Source organism: Mustela nivalis (assembly GCF_964662115.1).
Source record: "Mustela nivalis genome assembly, chromosome: 6".
Lineage (NCBI taxonomy): Eukaryota > Metazoa > Chordata > Mammalia > Carnivora > Mustelidae > Mustela > Mustela nivalis.
Genome location: NC_139025.1, coordinates 78,358,269 through 78,384,744, shown reverse-complemented (window position 1 = coordinate 78,384,744; position 26,476 = coordinate 78,358,269). Strand labels below are relative to the sequence as shown.

Genomic DNA, 26,476 nt, shown 5'->3' with positions numbered 1-26,476 from the left:
AATATTGGGGGGCACCTGGTTGGCTCAGTGGGTTAAAGCCTCTGTCTTCAGCTCAGGTCTTGATCCCAGGGTCATGGGATAGAGGCCTGCACAGGGCTTCCTGCTCAGCAGGGAGCCTGTTTCCCCTCCCCACCTCTCCGCCTGCCTCTCTGCCTGCTTGTGATCTCTGTCTGTTGGATAAATAAATAAAATCTTAAAAAAAAAATAGTATTGGATGTCCAAGCCAGAGCACTTAAGCAAAAATAATAACAATAATAAAGAAATAAAAGGCATCTAAACTGGAAAGGAAGAAGTAAAACTATCACTATTTACAGATGACATGATACTATATAGAGAGAACGTTAAATTAGAGAACCACCAAAAATTATTAGGACTAATAAATGAATTCAGTAAAGTTGCATGACACAAAATTATTAATATTTAGAAATCTGTTGCATTTCTATATACTAATAATGAACTATAAAAAAGAGATATGAAGAAAACAAACCCCTAAATCAACAACACAAGAAACAACAGGTGTTGGAAAGGATGTGGAAAAAAAGGAACCCTTGGGCACTATTGGTGGGAATGCAAATTGGTGCAGCCACAGTGGAAAACAGTAGGAGGGTCCTCAAAAAGTTAAAAATAAAACTGCCCTGTGATCCAGCAATCACACTACTAGGTACTTATACAGAGGATACAAAAACACTAATTCGAAGGGATACATGTACCCCTATATTTACTGCAGCATGATTTAAAATAGCCAAGATATGGAAGCAGCCCAAGTGTCCACTGACTAAAGAATGGATAAAGAAGATTTGCAATGTGTATATAATATTATTGAGCCACAAAAAAGAAGGGGATCCAACACTCAAAAAACCGATAATCAAGTCAAAAAATGGGCAGAAGACATGAACAGACATCAAAGAAGAAGACATATAAATGGCTAACAGACACATGAAAAAATGTTCATCACCACTAGCCATAAGGGAGATTCAAATCAAAATCACATTGAGATACCACCTTACACCAGTTAGAATGGCCAAAATTAACAAGACAGCAAACAAGTGTTGGAAAGGATGTGGAGAAAGGGGAACCCTCTTACACTGTTGGTGGGATTGCAAGTTGGTGCAGCCACTTTGGAAAACAGTATGGCGATTCCTTAAGAAATTAAAAAATAAAGCTACCTTATGACCCTGCAATTGCACTACTGGGTATTTACCCCAAAGATACAGATGTAGTAAAAAGAAGGGCCACCTGCACCCCAATGTTCATAGCAGCAATGGCCACAGTCGCCAAACTGTGGAAAGAGCCAAGAAGCCCTTCAACAGATGAATGGATAAAGAAGATATGGTCGATATAGACAATGGAGTATTATGCCTCCATCAGAAAGGATGAATACCCGACTTTTGTATCAACATGGACAGGACTAAAGGAATGAAATAAGTTAAGCAGAGAGAGTCCATTATCATATGGTCTTACTTACTTATGGAGCATAAGGAACAACACAGAAGACATGGGAGAAGGAGAGGAGAAGGTAGTTGGGGGAAACTGGAGTGGGAGATGAACCATGAGAGACTGTGGACTCTGAGAAACAAACTGAGGGTTTTGGAAGGGAGGATGGTGGGGGGATGGGTGAGCCTGGTGGTGGGTATTAAGGAGGGCACGTATTACATGGAGCACTGGGTATGGTGCATAGACAATGAATCTTGGAACACTGAAAAAATAAAAAAAATTTTAAATTTTAAAAATAGGGGAAAAAAGAATGAGATCTTGCCATTTCCAATGACATCGATGGAGCTAGGAAGTATAATGCTAAAGTGAAATAAGTTAGTCAGATAAAAACAAATATCATATGATTTCATTTATATATAGAATTTAAGAAACAAAACAAGCAAAAGGAAAAAAGAGAGAGAGATAGAGAGACAAACAAAGAAATAGACTCTTAACTCTACATAGAGAGCAAACTGATGGTTACCAGAGGGGAGGTGGGTAAGGGGTATGGATGAAATAGGTGATGGGGATGAAGGAGAGCACTTGCTGTGATGAGCACAGGGTGTTATATGTAAGTATTGAATCACCATATAGCACACCTGGTACTAATATAACACTGCAAGTTAACTAACTGGCATTAAAATAAAAACCTTAAAAATATAAAAGAAAAATCCCATTTACAATCACACCAAACAGAATACCTAGGAATAAAATTAACCAAGAAGGTAAAGACCTGCCCACTAAAAAGTGTAAGACATTGATAAAAAAAAAATTGAAGAAAACACACATAAATGGAAAGATATTCCATTTTCATGTATTAGAAGAATTAATATTGTCAAAATGACCATAGTTCCCAAAGCAATCCACACATTCAGTGCAATCCCTATCAAAATACCAGGGCCATTTTCCACAAAACTAGAACAAACAATTCTTCTTCTTCTTTTTTTTTTTTTTTTTTTTTTTTTTTAGATTTAATTAATTTATTTATTTGAGAGAGAGAGAGCACGTGCAACAGGGGGTGGGGCAGGGGGAGAGGCAAAGAATCCGAAAGATTCCATGCTGAGCACAGAGCCCAATGTGGGCTTCATCTCACGACTCCTGAGATCATGATCTGAGCTGAAACCAAGGGTCTGATGCTTAACCAACTAAACCACCCAGGCACCCCTATAAGAAATAATTCTTAAATTTATGTAGTACCACAAAGACCCTGAATTGTCAAAACAATCTTGAGAAAGAAAAAGCTGGAGGTATCATGCTTCCTGATTTCAAACTGTACTACAAAGCTGTAGTAATCACAACAGTGAGGTACTGGTGTAAAAAACATATCTCCCTCGACCCACAAGGATGACAAGAAGCCTGGTTCGGTGTTAATGCTTCATTCCCTTTATTTCGTCAACTTCCTTAGCTTATATGCAGCAGGGTGACCAATAAGGGGCCAAACAATGGGGAGAGCCAATGAGAGTCCTGTTACTATGCTGATTAAATTTGAAACAGCCAATGACTATGTCCTCCTTTAGGCGGGCTTCACCAGAAAGTTCGTTCTATACTTGCAGCGTATTTTGCTAGCAGTGAGCCAAGCGCCATCTTGTAATGGTGGGGACTTTCCCGGCCGGAGGCGGTCCCCGACAAAAACAGACACATAGATCAATAGAACAGAATAGAGAGCCTGGAAATAAACATATGCATACATGGTCAATTAATTTATGAAAAGAGGCAAGGATATACAAGGGAGAATGGACAGTCTCTTCAATAAATGGTGTTGGGAAAAACACAACGGCCACATGAAAAAGAGTGAAACTAGACCACCATCTTTTTTTTTTTTTTAAAGATTTTATTTATTTATTTGACAGACAGAGATCACAAGTAGGCAGTGAGGCAGGTAGAGAGAGAGGAAGGGAAGCAGGCTCCCTGCTGAGCAGAGAGCCCAACACACGGGGCTCAATCCCAGGACCCTGTGGTCATGACCTGAGCCGAAGGCAGAGGCTTAACCCACTGAGCCACCCAGGTGCCCCCCACCATCTTACACCATGCAGAAAAATTAATTCAAAATGGGTTAAAAATTTGAATGTAAGACCTGAAACCACAAAACTCCTAGAAAGAAAATATAAGCTCCTTGACATCAATCTTAACAATCCTTTTTTGGATCTGACTCCAAAAACAAGGGAAACAAAGGTGAAAATAAACAAATGGATAACATCAGATTAAAAGCTCTACACAGTAAAAGAAACCATCAACAAAATGCAAAGACAACTTACTAAATGGGAGAAGATATTTACAAATCTACACACTAACATTTACACACTAATAATGGGTTAATATCCAAAATATATAAAGAACACATAGGACTTGATAACAACAACAACAGCAAAAACAAATAATCTAATTAAAAATGGACAGAGGATCTGAATAAAAAATTTTCAAAGAAGACATCCAGATGGCCAAAAGACACATGAAAAGATGTTCAACATCACTCATCATCAAGGAAATGCAAACCAAAACCACAACAAGATAACACCTCACACTCTCTGGAACAGCTATTTTTAAAAAGACAAGAAATAAGAATACTGGCAAGGATATGGAGAAAAGGGAGTCCTTGTACGCTGCTAATGGGAATGTAAATTGATGCAGTCACTATGGAAAACAGTATGGAGTTTCCTCAAAAAGTTGAAAAAAGAAATACCATATGATCTGGCAAATCCAATGCTGGGTTTCTATCAAAAGAAAACAAAAGCACCAATTTGAAAAGATATATGCACCCCTAGGTTCACTGCAGCATTACTTACAAGATATGGAAACAACCTAAGTATCCATCAATGGACAAATGGATAAAGGGGTGTGTGTGTGTGTGTGTGTGTGTGTGTGTATGTGCGTGTGTAAACACACAATAAAATGCTACTTAACCATAAAAACAATGAAATCTTGCCGTTTGTGACAACATGGACAGACTTTGAGGGTAACAGCTAAGTGGAATAAGTTTAGATAGAAAAGGCAAATACTGCATGATTTCACTTCCATAGGGAATCTATAAAACAAAACAAAATGAAACAAAACCCAGATTCATAGATACAAAGCACAGATTAGTGATTGCCAGAGGAAAGGGGATTGGAACAGGGGTAAACTGGGTGAAGGGGATCAAGATATACAAATCTCAATTATAAAATAGTCATGAGATGTAACGTACAGCATGGGCAGCATGGAGACTATAGTCTGATATTGTATTAATTTTGTATAGTGGCAGATGGTAGCTAGACTTATTGTGGTGATCATTTCACAATGTACACACGTGTCAAATCACTATGCTATACACCTGAGTCTAATATAGTATTGTGTGTCAACTATACCTTAATATTAAGGAGTTTTAAGGGGTCGGGGCTTGGAAGCATTACCGATTCTGAAAATCTCATGTTACAGAACTCTGCTCAAAAGAAAAAAAGGAGAAACTTGTGCTTACGGACTTGCTTTTAAAAAGTGGGGATATCCTACATTCACGTTCACAGCAGTATTATTCACAATAGCTAAAACATGGGAGCAACCCAAGGGCCCATTGGCGGGTGAATGCATAAGCAAAACGTGATATATGGATACAATGGACTATCATTCAACCTGGAAAAGGAAGGAAATCCTGTACTATGTTACAACATACTTAAGTGAAATATACCAGTCACAAATAGACAACCACTACATGATTCTACTTACACTACTTACACGACACTACTTAGTGTCCTCAAATTCATAAAGACAGAAAGTAGAAGGGTGGTTGCCGGGACTGGGGGAAGGGGGACTAGGTGTTATCATCTAATGGATATAGAATTTCAGTTTTGCAAGATGAAAAGAATTACGAGGTTGGCAGGTAGCAATGACTGCACAATATGAATGTAATCAATAGCACTGAGCTGCACACTTAACAATGGTTAAGATGTTTGTTATATATTTTTACCACAATAAAAAAAGAAAAAATATATAAAGAAAGTGGTTATTAATTTTTTTTGGATTTGAGACTCCTGAGAATCACAGGCTCCCTCTGCAATAAAAGGTCTGCCTGTACAAACTTTTCTATTCAATTTTAGAGGATGCGCCCCACCCCCTCACCACCACCCACAGAAAACCATCTGTGGGGCTCTTGGGAATCCAGAGATCCCAGGCTAAGAACCACGGCTTTTAAAATAACCTCTCAAATTCCGCTTTCTCTGCTGATATCAGAGTTAACAAATCTGCAACCCCAGCCAGGGAAGAGATAGATGCTTGCATTTTGTTGCCTTTCTTCACAAAGATCTTTTCTTTCCCTCAGACTAGGACCCAGAGATTAACTGTAACATTTTCAAGAACAAATAGAACTTTCAGTGCTTTTCTGGAGTTTCAGCCACACCCTCAGACACTTTACAAATGGAGAAGAAAAAGAAAACAGAGAGCCCAGGAGGGGGGATTTCTCCCAGGACTGGGGGTGTCCCCACCATTCCAGCTGCCTGTGCAAACCGCATTTCTGCCTAACCCTTTTGGGACTGACTGGTCATGAGACGTTCTCCAGCTAGCAACCATTCAGCCAACGTCCTTTCCTGGAGAAGCAGAAATTTTGGAGTTTAAATGGCTCAAGATTTCCACTCTGGGAGCCTGCACTAGAAAGAAAGAGGGAGAAACGCCCCACAGCACCAACAGTGGCCACTTTGTTTATTGTTTTTGCCACAAGAGAGGGAAGGGGAGAAGTGGGCTGATGTAAGAGAAGGAGAATGCAGTGGAAGATTTGCTTTTAAGCATATAAAACCCTGCCTACGCCATAAGACCAAAAACAGATATTTTGTCTGTCTTCACAGAGTCCAAACTAATCATCCAAACAAAGCCACCTTTCTTCATCAACCCTTAGCCACAACAGTACTTAGGTTATGATCTTTCTGTGTCTTTAACCCTTAAACAGTTAAACTCTTCTGGAAGCAAAGTCGCCTAACCCCCCCTCCCTCGTTTTAGGTTTGGAAGGCAATATCACAATCCAGGACAAAGTGGAAAGTTTAATAGGGGGAGGGGCTCTCGGATAGATTGTGTCTAGTGAATGTCAAAATGCCGTCCTTCAAGAAATAGGAAAGCCAGAAAATGTGTAACATGAAACCAGGCAAAAGACCCAGTGGAATGGTTCAAGGCAACTCTTCCCACCTACACATACACTCACACACACACACGCGCGCGCACACACACAGAAGAAGTGGTTTTAATTTTGCCCAGGCAAATAGAAATGAGAATAAATTTTAATCACAGCAAAAACCTCTTCCAAATAAAACTCAAAAATAATCAGGCTAAACAAAGTCGCCTGTGTCTCCCTGTTATCTCCTAAGGGACTTTCCCTTACTTTTCCTCTCCTGCATGAATCCTTCCAGAAATCCGTGCACAGCATCGGAGGCACAGGTTGTCAATGTCTCAGAGCACCTTCGATTCGGTGAATGAAGAGCCTCGGGAGTGCCTCAAGCCCCACCTCAGTGTGGTATTATGTCGTACCATTGTTTTAGGGAAACCAGGACCTTCTTTTTTGAAATCTTTGCTTGTAGAAGATCAAGGCCCCCTGATCTATGTGTTCAATTTTGTTCAGCTTGGCGAAATTAAAGACATTCAAAAATCTGTGTAAGCCCTCTGACAGGATGTTACAGAACATGAGCCTGCCTCTGTGGCGATAAGCACACAATGAAGGTAGTCAGCACCCACAGACCTGTAGAAAATGGAAAGCTTCAAACTTCCTTTGTGCTGTTATCAAGGGGCATCACCCTTGCACTCTAGGAGGGTAGACACAGCCCATAAAATATATCCTTTCCTTTAGAAATTGGCATTTCAGGTCCCAGGACGGTCAAATAAAACCTTTCAGGACTGCCCACACCTTCTGTTCTCACACTGACTTATCGCACCTCTCTGTCCAACCTGAAATTACGTTTACAATTGGATTCTAAAGTACGTTTGCAGTTCTACCCAGTTCAGCAACCACAGAAAACAGTTGTCCTGTCTCCTCCATGAAGCTACCCTTTGGCTCCAGGGCAAATGTTGCCCCATCCAGTGCACTTGACTGAGCGAGAGACCCCCTGCATCACCCCTCCTCCGCAAGTCTCCCGTGGTGAACAGAAATAAACTGCTGATTTTCTCCTATCCCCACAACGATTTCCTGTAACGGAATCACATATTTCAAAATGCAAACACCTAGACCCACAAGAACACCTTCCAAGTGGTTAAGCCTTATGAAAATGACAAGAGAGAAGTGGGGTTGATTTCATACAGAACACCCTGAAATCTGTAAAAGATTGGAAACAAAGAACTGTTTTCCATTACTTTGGGATAAACTGGGCTTTTCTTAAAAACAACTCTGTTTTGGATAAAATATTCAAAATACGATGAAGGCATGTCTTTGGGAGTGACAGAGTGAAATGGTACACAGTGTGGTCACTTATAAGTCAAAGGTCATTTTTTGAAAAGCCAAAACAGATCCAACTTAATCATCCACTTTATGTACCCTATTTCACTCCAAATGATGTTTATCTACTTCCAAAAAGTAGGCCTGTCTTCAAAGAAAGAAGATTGGCAGCATTTAGGATTTTTCAAACAGTTTACCACAGAGGTATGTAGACTACTGAGCAAGAGAGTAATTGGTAGAAAAAGTACATGACTTCCACACTGTTTTTGTTTTAAATACCTCTGGCTATTTGAAAGGCCATTTGGCATATATTATAGATTTTACCTTTTTTTTTTTTTTTTTTTTTTTTTTAATGTGTGTGTGCCCACTTCAGAGGAATTAATAACTGGCCCAGCCAGTTGAGTCCACTGTGGCAAATAATGGTAGGACAGCGAATGCCTGAGTATCTGCTAAAAATTCAATAGCATAACCGTTTTAAGTACATAGTGATTCAACTTTAAAGTACTTAAGAATCAACGTAGGATGCAACCAAGGATGCTGGCTAAAATGCAGATTCCCGGAACTATTCCTGGAGATTTTAATTCTATAGATCTGGAGTGGGGCCCAGGAGCCTCCGGGTGATTCTGAAGCAGATCAGTCTATGTGCCATGCAGGTGATTAAAATTTTTCTTGGTGGAAAAATGAAACAAGATGGGACCAGGGAGGGAGACAAACCATTAGGGACTCTTAATCTCAGGAAACAAACTGAGGGTTGCTGCAGGGGAAGGAGGTGGGAGGGATGCCATCCCTGAATGATGGACACTGGGGAGGGTGTGTGCTATGGTGAGAGCTGTGAATTATGTAAGACCGATGATTCCCAGACCTGTACGCCTGAAACAAATAAACATTATATGTTAATAAAAAGAAAGAAAACTTCTATCGGTCCCACTGCACAGGCTATGGTTCTCTGTTCTGCCGTTTCAAGCAGACGGTTGTGCTCGTAGACGCTAAGGAATTAGGTCATGGAGTCCTAGCAGCTAGGGGAAGGACAGACACACTGCCTATCAGCTTGATGATGTTTCGTTTGGGGGGAAATGTGTCTTCAGCTGAGCAATTCAATATGCTGGGCCAGATACTTGGTATAATCCCCTCCTCTCGCCCACCCCCTTGATTCCTGCCAACCTCCTTATGGAAGGGCTTTCACCAGAGGGCATCTGGAGGTCCTGGACATCTTTGCTCACGTCGCCCCCCGAAACACACAGGTGGTAAGGAGTGACCTGCTTTCTCTCTCCCATCTGGCAGCCTGGATGCCAACAGGCCTCCTCCACCTGTCCTTCCAAATGCCCTCATGCTCTAGGTAGTGGTTCCCAACCTTGGCCACACACTAGGGAAACACAGGGAGCTTTAACAAATCCTGAAGACATGGTCTCATGTTTTAACTGATGCAGGGTGGAGCCTGGAGACTGGAAGGGAGAGCTCTGCAAAGCTCCCTCAAGTGTTTCTAACAGAGCTAACGCGGACAGTCTCTTAACAGCAGCCGTTGGCATGCCTTTCCTCCAAAGGGCCAGACAGTAAAAACCTTGGGCTTTGCTGACCATACGGTCTCTGTCACAACAACTTGACTCTGCGGTCAGAGCTAGGAAAGCAGCCACAGACAGCATACACATGAATGGGCGCGATCGTGTCACGGTAACACTTATGGCACTGAAATCTGAATTCCATATACTTTTCACATGCCATGAAATGATCTTCTTTTAATTTTTTTTTCCCCCTGAACCATTTAAAAAGGTCAAAACCATTCTTGGGTCACAAGGTGGCGGAATCAAAATCAGGAAGTAGGCTGAATTAGGCCCTCAGGCTGTGGTTTGCTGACGTTTCTCCTGAAGCAAACCAGAAATGAGTATCAGAGGCTTTGGGGTCATGGTCAGCTATGGAAAACCCATTAAAGCACAACCTTTTAATCTTTGCAGAGATTATTTATATACATTTGGGACTTGGCCTTAATTCAGTTTCTTGGTACAGGAAGATGGGTTTTATAAGAGGTGGGTCTTCTGTGTAAATATAAGAATTATGGAACTACTTTTGCAAACTGTGAATTATCATCTCCCCTTCTTTGTCCCTCCTACCAGGCTCAGTGGAGAAAGTGAGGTACTGAAATTCTTTTTGTTTTGTTTTGTTTTAATAGCAACTAACCTTCATTAAGTGATGCCATGTGCCTTATCCAGGGCAAACTATATGAAGGAATACAGAAGTAAATGCAAGTGCAAAAGTACAGTAAATGTTAAAAGGGAAAAATGTTAAAGGCTTTAATTCATCTCTCATTCCTCTTCCACATGGTGACAGATCCTGGAAAAAGGCTGGTTCAGTGGGCTCTGCAAACACACAGCCAAAGTTTCAAAAGTAGCTCTCTTCCAAGTTCTGTGACCCTGAGCAAGTCACGGCTTTATCCTTATAATAGCTGTCTGCTTTAAGAAATGGGTCTAACCTGCTTTTGACAATGCCTAGTACCCAGCAGGGTACTCCCTGTGTTATAACTGGGGTGCTACAGTTAATACGTTGGAGAAGAGATCCAATCATGTCTGTTATGCAACGAGTAATGGACACTACAAGTTTCTAAAAAGGCAGAACGCATCAATGTTTAGACACTTCGTGGCACTGAATCACAGTGTGATACTTTTTCCCAGCTCCGCCTTCAGCGCAGAGGTACTCATGGCCCCTATTGTTGGGGTGTTCACTGCTAATGGCTCACAGCTAGGTTCCTTCTTCAGAAATGGTCTTCTCCTTAAAGCAGTTGCCTTGCCCACAGATCCGTTCCCTCTCCCGAGAGAGCGGGCATCCAATGATAGGTCAAGATGAAGTCCAAAGACCTGGTCTCTTTGCCCGTGAGATCTGCCTAGGCTTTGTTGAAACAGCATCGCTGGTCAATCTCCCCGCTGCCCGGTCCTCCCGCTTCCCTCCCTCCCTCACAGGTTGGTCCTGAGAGCCCACCCAGTAAATCTCTGCACTTCACTCTCCATCTCGGTGTCTGTTTCTACATTCAGGCTCAGCCCTGCCTCAAGAGCCGCTGCCATGAGCTGGACACTAGCGTACACATTTAACTAGAGGTGGTCTTTTTTTTTTTTTTTTTTTAATAATCTGTGTTGTTACAGATGACAGTGGAAAGAAATTATTTTCAGAGAAATTCTCATGAAGGGCTCAGATAATCTGGATCAAACAGATCCACTCGCATATTGTTCAATCGTATGTGAAAGCACCCATTTTCCTAGAGTAGGTGCAGCTCTCCCAAGCTACAGCTCATGTTTCATTAAAGGGATCAGAGCTGCACACTTATTCTGTGAGGCAATTCTCAGTTTTCCTAAGGAGAATACCAACAGGACATGGAACAAGTCTGCCTGGCAGGTGGAGATGCACCAACTGTCCTGCATTTCCTTTGGCCACAAAGGTCTCTTTTTATCAAAGAAAGGACTCTTTCATGCTGAGATTAGCTTTTAATGAATTTTGAGTGCCTTCCATCTGGCTCGCTCTTCCCAAAAGGAACTGCATCATTGATTTTTCCAGCTATATATACACAGACATATAGCAAAATTTAGAACTCGCTGCTCTGGCATTCCCCAGGCTTTGCCCTTTTCTTAAAAATAAAAACAGAACAACAGTAAAAACCTCCAGATGCTTTGGGGGATTTTCTGGAGAACCACCTTTTCAAAATGAAGGGGTTTCCTTATGATCCATGGCCCAACTATAAACCTCATTGTGAAACCACAAGATATGCTTCTCTTGTACTGTGGTTCTCAACAGGTGCTTCCAGGACCAGCAGCATCAGTAAAACCTGGGAACATGACAGTCTTGCAAATTATTGAGTCAAAAACCTTGGGATTAGAGTACAACATTCTGTGCTTCAGCAAGGCCTCCAAGTGACCGATTCCCTTGCATGCTAAAGTTTGAGAGCCACTGTCTGACACAATCTTTATTTGTCCTTAGTAGAGATTGGAAAACACTAAAAGTATCCTCACCTACAGATTTATGAGTACCATTAGGAAGGCCCTTCCAGAGAGAACCCACAAATGAGGAATCTGGCGTATTGAACCTAGGCCAAATTCCAAACTGAGTACTCAACCTTTCCTTACTCTGTCATTTCTGGCTTTCAGCATTTCCCGGAGCTTTGTTCCTTAAAGTTCTCTCATTTTGATGAAGGCAGGTTCACAGGATTCAGGCAGAACTAGTTTCTGGTTCTACTACTTATTAACTTGCTAGGTGACCTTGGGGAGTTCCATAATTTCTCTAAGTCTTGGTATCCTCATGGGCAAAATAATATCAATAGTGGTATCTTTTTTACAAATGTTAACTTTTGTGATGATGACAATGCTGATGATAGTCGCTATTCCTTAGTCATAAACTACTCTGTTGATTGCTTGCTAATAGTTGAAACTAGGAAGAGGCTGAAGCCAGTTCCATGGGGATTAAGAAATCTTCCTCTTCATCTGAATCAACTTCTTGAGCCCCACGGGTCTTTGAACGAAACTGAGTATCTTCAGCGATTTTATTTTTATTCCTTTGTGTAGCAATATTTATGAATGGTGTCCACATGCCAAGCACTCTGCCTTGGAGCTAGGCGCCTGACCCAATTGTCTAAGAGTTCTTCTGGAATTTGACCTTGATGCCAGATTCCATGTTGGTAGATCCTCTAGGTCTTTTCTGCTTTGCTCTGACTACCAGCAAGGACGTCCAGATTCACCTCAAGATCTGAGATCGAGGCCTGAGAAAACTCTTGCTTAATCAATAAATATTTATTGATCCAACTATATCTTGAGCATTGTGGCTTTAAAACCTGCCAGCACTATGGACCAGGCATCAAGAATCTTCAAACCCAAAGATGACAGATGATGGAGCTCTTATGATTAGTCCACCAAAACAGAACCACAGGAGACCCAACCCTTCCAGGCCAGGCACAGTCTGGGATGCATTCTGAGCTTTTTAAAGAGGCTTCCATGAATCTGTAACTTTAGTGTTTCTAGGGACATCGGCTCAAAAGGCCTGTTCTACTTGCCCTGTTAATGATTCAAACCAGTGTGTCTGTCAAAATCAAAATCATGGCAATCAATAGCAAAACTATTCTCTTGCTCCTGAAGAACATTTGTACTGACTATACTTGAGAATGCTTGCCATGCTACAAATCCAGTCCTGACTTCCATAGGAAACTAAAAAGGGCTACAAAAGGGAGATACTCAAATGCTTTCTCATCTAGCTCTGCACAGTAGAGAAGGCCTGGGAATAAAATCACTGGAGAAACTATTTCACTCAGCAATAAAAACACTGGGGTCTCCCCCAAATACAAAATGCTAAATGTTGAAATTCATGCATTTTAAGCTCTGAATTAATTTGTTCCTCCTCAAAACACTTGAGGCCATCCTCCACCATCCAAACTTAGACACGGGCAGCTAATCATTCTCACTTGGCTCAGTAGATGTGTACATTCGACCTTTTTGAGAGTGTGTGCTTGTGTGTGTATGTGTTTGTGTGATAATACCTACCAACCTGTAAATTGCCATAGACTCAGATGAACAAGTTAACAGGCCTTGGTTTTAGCTACAACATATTTTCAGAAAACACTTCATAAAGCGGATCACACTTTCCATGGAAAAGATGCTATCATTGGGATCTCATTCCTGACCAAAGACTCTTCCGCAAATAAAATATAGATACCGTAAACAACTTGTCATGGAACAAAAATAATGACCATTTTACAAACCTGTATAAATATCTGAAGCATTAAAACACTGCCCTTGATGAGCCCTGGGTGATACACACAACTAATGAACTGCTGACCACTACATCAAAAACTAATGATGTACTATATGCTGACCTACTGGACATAATAAAATAAACTCCCCCCCACCAAGAAAAAAACCAACCTCATTGCTCTAAATCCTATAAAAGGGAAATAAACATATATAATACCTATACATGTAGTCTCAAAGTTTCTATCACCCCACAAAAATAGAGCTCAATTGAATTATGTTCTAAAATTAATGGGCTAGCTTTAATAACATGAAACATCTCATTAACAATTTAGCAAAACTTGGATTTTGGTGGAGCATTTTGGGGATGATTTAAATAGTGAAGTCTTTTTTTTTTTTTTTTTAAAGGTGTCCAAGGAAATTGATCTAATGCCTTCTTTTCCCTATGAGGTAGAAATCTATGTTTTCCTGTGTTTACTACCTCCATCTCATAAGCCTCTTTCTCCTCCTGCTTTTTCTGTTCTTCCTCCTCCCCAGCAACTCCACTACCCAATATATGATTATTACAGAAATACCATATTTTCACAGTTCAACTCTGCCTTGGCCAAAGATGATTAGAGCAAGATAAGGTCTCAATCACTATCTCTTCTGGGAATCTGAACATTGGAACCAAGAGAACCAGAGATGGGGAATCTCTGGAGTCCTCCAGCTGGGGCCTGGGGGCCTGGGGACCCCAGACCCCCGTCCTCCTACTGGTTTGTTCATGGTTTTCCAGGTTCCGTGAGCTGCCCCAGTGTCCCTTCAGAGCCATTTTCTGTTATTTAAAGCAAAAGAACTCTTAATAAATATACCTAGGACAAGTAGATGCACTTAAAATGATTGCTTCCACCTGGAAGCTGGGGTCAAAGCAAGTACTACTCATACTTCACAACCTCGAAAATGCACACAGCAAATGACGCAAACACCTAACAAATCACTAAGCGCTATATACTTTCACTTTACGTATTAAACACATGGCAGGAAAACCCTTATCCCAAACTGTTCCTCTTAGTTATCTCCATCGAGTTGTCTGGTTTTTCCTTTTACTTTGCTCTACTTTCCAGTTCCCACAATAAGTCAGATTTACTTTTTGTAATCAGAAAAAAAAAAAACCAAAAAACTCTTTTTCACTGTAAAAAAATGTTAAGCATGAGATATCCCACAGAGGATTGACATCGGCGATGATGATCATAGCCGAGCTGTTGTTCTCTCACTTAGAAGTGATTTTTAAAGATGACTCAGGCCTGCTGTTATTCTCTCAATGGTCCCCCACTGTCTTAGTCTATTCACGGCGAAAAGAGCAGTTTCTTAGCTTCAATGCACTGTCACTAGAAACACTAAGCACTGTGGGGATAGGATATGGAGTGGGAGTACTTGCGTTTGAGCTCCAGCCAAAGAGCTGTGTGGGCTTGGGCTGGTCACTTACCTTCTCTGAGCCTCAGCTTCCCCTGTTTTAAAATGGGGGAATTAAAGTACCCCCCTCTCTTAGGGTGCCTGGGTGGCTCAGTGGGTCAAAGCCTCTGCCTTCGGCTCAGGTCGTGATCCCAGGGTCCTGGGATCGAGCCCTGCATCAGGCTCTCCACTTCTCGGGAGCCTGCTTCCTCCTCTCTCTCTGCCTACTTGTGATCTCTCTCTGTCAAATAAATAAATAAAATCTTTAAAGTACCCCCCTCTCAGGGTGTTTGTACAGTTCAAAAGAGACCACGGATGCAAAAGGTGTGTGCATGGGAAAGAAGCACTAACTATTGGTGTCTACTCTCGCCTCCTGTCCTCCAGCAGTCCTCTCAGCCAGTGCAGTTTTTGGCTGGGCTTCCTCGCCAAAAAATTAGGAGAAGCCACTCTGCCCTCTGAACCAAATTCTCTTGGCTGAGGACCTGCTGGAAACTCGGGCCCTGAAGCTTCAGTTATCCTTCTCCCACTGGCTTTCAACAAAATAAGATTCACCTATATGGTACTGAATATTCCCCAAATATAACTCATCTATCAAGTAACCATACTTAAAAAAAAAATCACAGTAAAATACACGTATCATAAAATTTTCCATTGGGACTGTTTCCAAGTATACAGTTCAGTGGCATTGAGTCCATTCACATGGTTGTACAACAGTCACCCCCGTCCATCTCCAGGACTCTTCAACTTCCCAACCTGAAACTCTGTCCCTGTGAAGCACCGACTCCCTCCCAACAACCCCAGCCCTTGGCAGCCACCACTCTACTTTCTGTCTCTGGATCTGACAACTCCAGATACTTTGCAGAAGTGAAATCACACAATATCTGTTCTTTGGGGACTGGTTTATTTCACTTTGCCTAATATCTTCAAGGGTTTGCTAGGATCTGAATGTTTGTGTCTTCCCAAAATTTGTAAGTTGCAATCGTCTTCCCCAAAAGGGATGATAGTAGTAGGGGAGGTCTTTGGGAGGTCTTGAGGTCAGGAGGATGGAGCCCTCATGAATGAGATGGACGCTTTTACAAAAGAGATATCCCCAGCCCCTTTTGCAATACAGTAAGTCTGTGATTCGGAAAAGGGCCCTCACTAACCATGCTGTCACCTTGATCTCAGACATTCAGACCCTGGAACTCTGAAAAATAAGTATCTATTGTTTATAAGCTATCTGAACTGTGGTATCGTGTTACAGCAGCCCAAACAGATTAAGACAAGACTTATCCATGTTGTAGCATGTACTGATTTCCTTACTTTTTTCTCAGCTTTATTGAGGCATCATTGACAAATAAAATTGTCATGTTTTTAAAGGGCACAATGTGATGATTTGCTATACATAGACATTGCGAAAGGACTCCCACAACCTACCTAATTAACACATCCATCACCTCCCATATTTAACTTTTGTGTGTTTCTGTGTGTGTGAAAATTCTTAAGATCTAGTCTCAGCAAATTTTAACTATACAATACAGTATTATCAGTCACAGTCACCACGCTCTGCATTAGAGCCTCAGACCTTGATCATCTTAACATTAAACGTTGGCACACTTTTGGGTGGCTCAGTGGGTTAAAGCCTCTGCCTTCGGCTCAGGTCATGATCCCAGGGTCCTGGGATCGAGCCCCGCATCGGGCTCTCTGCTCAGTGGGGAGCCTGCTTCCCCCTCTCTCTCTGCCTGCCTCTCTGCCTACTTGTGATCTTTGTTTGTCAAATAAATAAATAAAATCTTAAAAAAAAAAAAAAGTTGGCACCCTTTTAACAACATCTCCACATTTCCCTCAAGCCCCAGCCCCTGGAAACTACCATTCTACACTGCTTCTATGAGTTAGACTTTCTGTTGTTGTTCCTCTTTTTTTTTTTTTTTTAAGATTCCACGTATAAGCGATACCACACAGAATGTCTTTCTCTGGCTTATTTCACTTCGCATAATGCCTTTTAGGTTTATGCATGTTGTCACAACTGGCAAGATGTTCTTCTTTTTTAAAGCTAATATTCCTGTGTGTGTGTGTGATCTGGTTCATCTATTTGTCTATCACTGGACACTGGGGTCACTTCCACATTTTGTGTATTGCAAATGATGTTGCTCTGATCATAGAAGTAAATATCTGTTTGAGTCACTGTTTTCAAGTCATTTAGAATTATACTCCCAAGAATTGCTGGATCATATGGTAATTCTATTTTTAATACTTTTAGAAACTCCCATGCTGTTTTCCCTAGTGGCTGCACCATTTTACATTGCCACCAAGAATGCACAAGAGTTCCTAATTTTTCCACACCCTGCTAAGATCTGTTATTTTTCTGGGTTTTTTTTTTTGAATTTGCGTATTTATTTGTGTTTTCAATAATAGTCATTCTAATGAATGTGAAGAGCAGTCTCATCGTGGTTGCATTGATTTGCATTTCCCTAAAGACTAGTGACATTGAACATCTTTTCATGTGCTTGTTGCCCATTTGTATGTCTTCTTTGGAGAAATGTCTATTCAAGTCCTTTGCCCAGTTTTTCATAAAGTTGTCTGTTTTTTTTTTTTGCTGCTGTTGAGTTGTATGACTACTTTATATATTCTGGATATTAATTCTTTATCAAATATATGATTTGAATATATTTTCTTATTCTGTGGGTTGCCTTACACCTGTTCATTCAAATAGTAACTGTGTACCTGTATGTGAGAGACATTGCACTAATGACTGAGCAAAACAGTGCCACCAGCTTTCATACCCTCTCTCCCTTCACTTGACTCTGTCATGCTATCAGAACCTCCCTAATGTTTGGAAACATTTTTTAAAAATTATTATTACTAGATATTTGGAGTCTTCTAAAAGGAATTTAATTGACTATTTCATCTCAGATATCTGTGAATTGAGATCTTAGTCTTAAATAGGTTGTGAGGAACTGCGGAGCTATGAAACTTGACACTAGAAGAGACAGTCACTGTCCACACACACACACACACACAGCCCAAAACCTCCAGCAAGAGCTTCCTGCCATCTACACATGTGTGACAGGAAGTTCTTCCACTTTAATCAGTGCTTGCCAAAGAGTATTTGACTAATAGGTTTTATTGTAACTGTTCTCACCAGCTGACAAAGTTTATAAACCTTGACCCTGGGACACTGGACCCTCACTGGGGTCTTAACATTCTTTCCTGACCAATTTTTTTTTCTCCTTACCACTCTCCTCGGTAAATCTCTTCATCGAGGAAATGTTTCCTTGCGTGGCAAGTTAAGAGACTCAGTCCTCTCTACCCACATCTGGCAGTCTTTATTTCATATGCCATGTGGGCTACAATCCTACTGACTCCAATGGTCTCCTCAGAAGTCAAAAAAGAACCCACATACAAAATTCAGTACAGTTACTCTAAGTCTTTTTAAAAAGATTTATTTACTTACATGAGAGAGAGAAGAGCAAGAGAGAGAGAGGACAGAGGGACAAGGAGAGAGAGAAAAACTTTAGCAGATTGTGCTGAACGTGGAGCCTGAGTCTGGGCTCAATCCCATGACCCTGAGATCACAACCTGAACAGAAACCAAGAAACGGACACTTAACAGACTGTGCCACCAAGGTGCCCCAGGCACTCCAAGATACACACACTTATTCCTGGGTAGCTGCAACCTATCTCATTCCTCTAATCCTCAGGATATTTAGATAAATGCCAGCCTATTTTCAAATAGATACCTTAATTTAGTCACCAAACATAGATATTTGACCTCTACAGAATACTTGCCCTCCTCACATTCGCATGCCTTAGAAACCACAAACACACGCCTTTATGTAAATGTTCAGCTGCACTGTGGATCTGCTTTGCATCAAATGGTTGCTAGTGTGCGTGCGTGTGCACACAGACACACCCCCCCACACCCACCCACAGTATGGATTGGTCTCTGAAGAACTGCTTAACATCCTGTTGAAGCCAAAGAATCAAAATTTCAAGATAGTGAATTAAATTTGCAGAATCAGTGTTCATTAGCAGTAATGTTTCAAACAGGAAATTGGTCCAATTACAATATCCTCTGAGTTATGATCTCTGGTTCCCCATTGCTTTAGCTAGTACCAAATCACACAAATAGCCGGCTTTGTGTCTATAGCAGCAGTTTGAAAAACGACACCACTCAAGGTTTTTTTGCCCCCATGGAATGGAATGGAATGGAATGGGGCAGATAAATTAATCCATGATGTTCAGCCCTTTACAGGAGGCTAGAGAAAATGAATCCCAAGCCAGGACCCTAAAAAGGGAACATTCACCACCCATTGTCTAACAACTTCCCATCTTCCTTCATAGACCCCCAGGGATGGCAATCACAGGAATGAGGCAAACCCACAGCCAGCAGCTGCTTCCCAGCTGTCGGGGAGCCTGGTGTGGGCAGATCCTGTGTTTGGTGTCTTGTGCTCAGTCAGGCTGATTTTATTACTAAATATGAGCTACAAACATAAGGCAATAAATACAGGAAGAGGATTGAGTAGTGAGACCACGATCTTGAGGTCCCTCCCACCAACAATGCACTCTGCCCCTTGAAGTAAATGACACCCTGTGATAAACGCGATGAACTAGTGGTGGGAATGTCACTCTGGAAAACAGTATGGACATTCCTCAAAAAGTTGAAAATAGAGCTACCTCTGACCCAACAATTGCACCTCTAGGTATTTAACCAAAGATACAAATGTAGTGATCTGAAGGGGCACGTGCACCCAAATGTTTATAGCAGCAATGTCCATAATAGCCAACCTATGGAAAGAGCCTAGGTGTCCATCAACAGATGAATGGATAAAATAGATGTGGTGTATATATATATATAATGGAATAGTAGGCAGCCATCAAAAAACTGAAATCTTGCCATTTGTAACAAGGTGGATGGAACTAGAGGATATTATGCTAAAAGAAATAAGTCAATCAGAGAAAGACAATTATCATATGATCTCACTGATATGAGGAATTTGAGAAACAAGACAGAGGATCATAGGGGAAGGGAGGGAAAAATGAAACAAGATAAAACCAGAGAGGGAGACAAATGATAAGAGACTCTTAATCTCAGGAAAAAAACTGAGGGCTGCTGGGGGGTGAACGGGTAGGGAGAGGGTGGCTGGGTGATGGACGCTGGGAAGGGTCTGTGCTACAGTGAGCGTTGTGAATTGTGTAAGACTGATGATTCACACACCTGTACCCCTGAAACAAATAATACATATGTTAATTTTTTTAAAAAAAGGTGAAGCTGCTACACAGAAAGTGATGATAATCTAGTCCCGTGGCCAAAAGGCGACGTAGCTGTGCTCTACACCAGAGCTATGAATTTTCCACTCAGCTTTCTCATTACCAAGAAGTAAAACTTGCCATTAAAACAACCGATCCCACTCTGAGGGGGAAAAAAAAAAAATGTGTTGAACCAGATGTCCCCTCCTCAGCTTCCTATGAAGTTCTGTTCTTTGGGGTTGAGAGTCAAGCCCTGTTCCACCAGCTCCACTTATTGGGTTTACTCGGAAATGTTGTTTATCCCCCCTTCCATAGTTGAGGCGATTTCCCACCTAGATACAAAGAAGGAGGCATCCTTAGGGAGAGATGGAAAATTTTTTTCTTCTTTGCCTGATGTGAATGCTCACTCAAAGAAGGGAAAACAGACTTAAGGCTTTAGTGACCTGACTTATTTTGTGTGAGTGTGTGTGTGTGTGTGTGTGTGCACACCCTGATTTAGAGCGAATGAGGCATTTTGTTTTCTTCAGCTTTTTTTTTTAAAACCAGGATAGAAATTCCTTTTTGAAGAGTGCAGATGATACTATCATCCTTAGCACAATTTTTCTCTCATTTCCTCTTGATATTGTCTTCTAGACATTTTGAAGACAACTGTGTCTGTGAGCCTTTGTTCTAAATGATCGTGTTTCTCTTTTCTATCAGGAGAATCTCCTTCTTTGCCCATTTGCATGAATACCTGGTTACTCAAAACTGATATCTGGTCCTAAATCAGTCTGAAGGATAAATGCCTGGGTGAGAATTAGTGGTGGAACAACAGTAGAAACCACCCACGGGGCTCCTTTGGGGACTGAATCTGGAGTCAAGGAGGTGAGGGGGGTGATGGAAGCTTTGAAAGGGGTATGATCCAGGGAACCCCTGAGAAAGTGAATGGCCTCTTGTCCTTTTCTTTGTTCTCTACTCTATTTGAGGACTCTCTGTGTTCTAAAAGTCCTGTGCATTTACCCCTCAAACAATTGGCAGAAAGGTCTGTCATGAAGAGAAAAATTCAACTCCACCTTTCTTTTCTGTTTCAAATGCTAACCCCCCCGGTAGATCTTAATCATGGCTCCTCCTTTGTCATCTGGAATTTCCCATTGCTCTCTCCCTATTGTCTGGAATAATGTATTAACTAATTTGGAGATGATGAGACCATTTATCATGAGTGGGACATCAGCCTGAAATATCGTTTGTATCCACAGGGGCAATGAGCCCCACTAGCTGACCAGCACTCACACCTGATTGATTTTACATCTATGTTTGATGGTAAGGGGAGGGAGATGGCTGTGGCCATACAAAATAAAACCCCTTCTTTATTCTAAGTAGTCCAGTGAAATCTTTCTTCTCTTACTAATTAGGATTATGAGTTATATGACCTTTGCGAGCATGTGAACTTTAGAGTTTTTAAAATAATTAAAAACCTGATTAAACCTAAGGTTTTAATGATTTAACACCCACAACAACTGGTAACAAAGCAACTTGAAAAGTGGCCAAATGTCAAAATACATGCAGGTTGAGAGAAGAAAGGAGAATGAGATAAAGAAGGGAAAATTAAGAGAAGGAAGAAAAGTAAGTATCTGGGAAACGGTAGGAATTAGAGATTTTAGAGAAATCCTTGAACTTGCACAACTCTGCCCAGAGCACAGTGAGGTGTGCCTGAATCACTCGTGGGCGCATCTACAAGGATACAAAGATACCGTGCCGGGCACCTTCCCTTGGGTGTGTACATTAGTTATAAACTGAATCTTCATGGCATAGAAAAAATAATCTTTTACCAATTGCTAAACGATAGGAAAATACAGACTTTCAAGTTCACAAAGATTTAAAAAATCCATACTAAAATCAAAAGATACTATGTAGCTGAGAGGGAAGAATATCAAGTAGTCAGTTCTGCTGCAGAACAATTCAGCAACACACAACAAATGGCTTCAAAACAGTTCTACTGTTTGGTCTTGTTCGAAACCTTGAGGACATAATGCTAAATGGAATAAATCAGCCACAAAAGGACAAATACTACATGATTCCACTTATATGAGGTATCTAGAAGTAGTCAAATTTATAGACACAGAAAGTAAAATGGTGGTTGCCCTGGGCTGGGGGAGAAGGGGAGGAGGAGATATTATTTATTCAGTACAGAATTTCGACCTGGAAAGATGAGAAAGTTCTGAGACGGATGGTAAGTAACAGTTGCACAAAAACATGAACGTAATTAATGCTTCTGAACAGTACACTTTAAAAATGTTACAATGGTAAGTTTTAAGTTATGCATATTGTGTTACGATAAATAATAGTTTTGAACATTAAGTAACAGAGAAATGTTCAAGATGATAGAAGTAGTATCAGCTATTTTCTAGATTTTTAAAAAATATTTTATTTATTTATTTGACAGAGAGAGAGATCACAAGTAGGCAGAGAGGCAGGCAGAGAGAGAGAGAGAGGGAAGCAGGCTCCCCGCTGAGAAGAAAGCCTGATGCGGGGCTCGATCCCAGGATCCTGAGATCATGACCTGAGCCAAAGTCAGAGGCTTAACCCACTGAGCCACCCAGGTGCCCCTATTTTCTAGATTTTCTATAAAAAATCATTGTACATTCATGTATGAAAGAAAGACCAGAAAGGTATTCCGAAAGACAAAATGTTGGTAGACGTTATCTTACGTGAGATTTATGAGTGATTTTCTTTTTTCATACTGTTCTGTATTTTCCAAATGTTCTCAGTAACCATACAGTCTTTTTATAACTAGAAAATAAAATTTAAAAGCCTCTAGACAGACGGTAACTACACTTGAGGCGAGCACAGTATAAAGTATAGAGAAGTTGAATCACTGTGTTGTTCACCTGACACTAATGTAACATTGTATAACAAATGTATACATTTGTCAACTATACACAAACTTCTAAAAAATTAAAAAATAAAAGCTCACCCCCTACATCTCTATCCCTCACCCTGCTTTATTATTATGGTAATGGCACTCATTACTACGTGAAACTCTGTTGTATATTTATTTGTTTCCTTTCTATAGTCTTGTTTCCCCAGCTAGAACATAAACTCCATGAGGTCAGACGCTTCTGCAGCCTCAATTCTTGAACAGTTTCAGGCACTTAATGGGCACTCCATAAATTTTTGAGTGAAAGAAAATAAGTAGGAGAATAAACAGGAAAAACAGTCATCCTCAGGTAAAGACAGGGGGCATTCCTTTATCCAGGATCCTTATCCCAGGTACCTGGCATAGCTACTTTTTTCCTCCCATCTGTATTCTGCTCAGGATTGGAGAAAGGGCTTTCTCCAAGTCAAGGATCATGGGGATGAAAATAAAGCCTGGACACAACCGAAGTAGGATTAATATGGGAGAAAGTCATCTAGATACCAGGTCAGCTGCAGAATAATTGAAGGACTGAGAATGGGAAAGAGAAAACTCAGAAGAGAAGAAATGCAGCTATCTCCAAATCCCAGGATGCAGTCAGATAGAACCATGTATTTATTCAACAATCTCCATTGAGCCTCCTCTGTGTGCCCAGAACTGAGAAAGCCACCAAGAGTACAAAAGAAGTAGAATTAGATTTCATCTGAGTGGCCCCGTAGGGAATACTGGGGGTTGGTGAGAAATTTGGGAAGACGGATTAGAATGCATCCTAGTGAGTCCAAAATAGCATTTCCTAAAGTGCATTTCATGGAATCCTAGGGATCCGTGGGATGTTCATTTATGTTACATGAAAAAGGGGATTCTGGGGCCAAATAAGTTTAGACAATCTAGTGAGAGGATTTTTTGAACTGCTACACAGAACTTCTCAGGGTTTTTAATATTCTCTTGTATATTGCCACTCTCCTAAAGAGCAATGTGATTCCTTCTTTCAAAACTTTGAACCACGCGACATTTTTTCGAGGCCCACAATTTCATGGGATGAGCCCTAGGAAGAGTTATCCTGTCTTCACAACGAGAACATTCACCTTTGGAAAGGGTGGCCTGCCACCACAGATGCAGATGGGCACTGTGGCTTATCCCTGAGACTCACGGCAACACCACATAGAAAAGATGCTGAAGGCTCCGTCCTGAATCACTCACATCACCCCAGTTCTCTTACCTCACCCCCTTACCTCACAATTCTCCCAGTTACCAGTCTGGACACTTGCTGTTCCTCTTTCCATTTTTGCCTTGAGCTTGACCTTAGGGACCCAGGCCTTGTATTTCTGCTTCTCACTTGTGCTCTGTGTAATCACGATTTGGGTTCTTCCCCTATGCTGGGTAAGGCTCCCCTGGTTCAACCCCACGCAGCTCACTGTACACACAGGAAGAAGATGCAAGTGGAGCAAGAGGGTTCTATGCCTCATAAGTGGGGAGAACGTGGGTTTTCTGACACAGAAAACTCTTCCCTGGTCTTCTTTTCAGCAACTTCTTCAACAGGTCTGAGGTTCTGTAATGGCCAATGTCTAGACATACTCTTAAATACTGTTGGTACTTGGAAAACCAGAGATTTCTATGACTTCATCATCTTATCGGTTCTTATATGGACTGCAGATGCTCCACCACACAGCTGGGAAGTCTTTCACATGATGAGGCCCTCACCCAAGGTCACTGGGCTATGTTCTACCTTCCAGCCATAAATAAAAGCCCATGGTAGATTTGAAAGCTTGCATGAAGTTCCTACAGGGAGAAACTGTTCTGACTTTAAACTGTAGCCTCCAAAGCCTCTTCCATTTTTGTTCTCTTACCTTGTAACTTGGGTTCTCATTCCAAAATCCAGTGACCTCATTGACTGAAGTACTTCAATACAGCCCATGTACTGAAATAAGAAGAAAGAAAAAAAGAATAAGTAGGGGTTAAAAATAGCACAATGATGTTTCTCATCTTCCTAGTGATTTCCTGGGAAACACCTTAAGTCAGCTCCTGATATCAACTTAACATTGGCACAGCCAGCCTACCATTGATATTTCGGACCATTAATGGACACATGCCTTAAGCCTCAGGTGAGTTCTAAAACATCAGCTAAACCCCAGCCATGATATCGGGAAGGCAGGTAAATAAAGATGATGTGAGTTCATTGGTTAAGGGCATGGGCTGTGTGCGTCTGACTCCTGGCTCTGCCACTTATTGGCAAGCTAAGCACGTGTCACTAATGGAAGCTCAGCACGTTACTCAACTTCTCTGCACTTCAATTTTGTCACCGGTAAAATGGGGACTACAATTAGAATTGTTACGGGAGTTAAATTTTTTCACATGGGTGAAGCTCGTAGAACAGCCCCAGGTAGCTGCATGTGCTCCAGTGTCATGTGAGGCAAATAACAGAGGAACAGTGAAGCTCCTAAGGAGATAAAACAAGCATCTAATTGCATAAGTACAGAATTTAGTCATAGAAGAAGATCGTTCTTTTTCACAAGATCATTTACTGAAAGGGTTCCAGAAAGGAAGAAAGAGTCATGTCCTATGCCAGGAATGGGTAAGCTTCCCTTGAACATGGAGTATTGGGAAAGGAATTATGACTTGTAAGGGAAAAGAGAGTTTATATTTATTTAATGTGGAAACCATGGTGGGCTGCCTGTACAAGAGCGAGGTGGGCAATCTGTGTGTGAGAAGCCTCATGTCGGCAGCAGTATGGTGGTGGGTTATTAGTGAGGGGGAGGTGAGGATGTTCCTGTCAAGGGAGAAGTAATGAGAGCCCACACCGAGGAGAGATGGCGGCAATAGGAAGGAGGGAACAAATTCAAGTGACGTCATGGAAATGGGTACTACACTATTCGGCAGTTGGTTTGATGTAGAGAATAAGAGACGAGGATGAGTCAAGTATGACTCAGATGTTTCCAGCCAGGGTAGCAGAGGGAACAGTGATTCCATTAACAGAAACCGGAAAACCAGGAGAGGGGAAGATGATGAGTTGGTTTGGGATGTATTGACTGAAAGACATTGGTGGAGTATCCAGGAAATGACAAGCCTGCAGTTGAAAATTGGATTCTGGAATGGTGGAGAAGAATTAAGCCTAGGGATGCAGACTTAGTAGTCTTCTGTGTAGCTTTGCCAAGTGAGGCCGTGGGAGTAAATCCTCTTAGCAAAGCCTTAGCTGACAAGGGAGAGAGTTTCTCCGAGAATGAGCTCGGAAATGTTATGAGAGCCAAGCGGTCTGATTGAAAGTGATCTGTCAGCTCCTTGGAAATTATATGCTTCCTGTTTAGCTTTCCTTTGGAAGCCTTCCAGCCTCCCTCTGCTTGGAAATGGCAAAAGCACCGGG

General features: G+C 41.4%; 1 protein-coding gene across 1 annotated transcript in view; it reads right to left on the bottom strand.

Annotated features, from left to right (window-relative positions):
- Nucleotides 1–26,476, bottom strand: part of SHC4 (SHC adaptor protein 4) — a 139,924-nt gene that overhangs the window by 68,110 nt on the left and 45,338 nt on the right. The window contains exon 2 of the mRNA XM_082734785.1: nt 24,966–25,036. Coding sequence (XP_082590911.1) covers nt 24,966–25,036 — 71 coding nt within the window. The remainder of the gene's footprint in view (nt 1–24,965; nt 25,037–26,476) is intronic.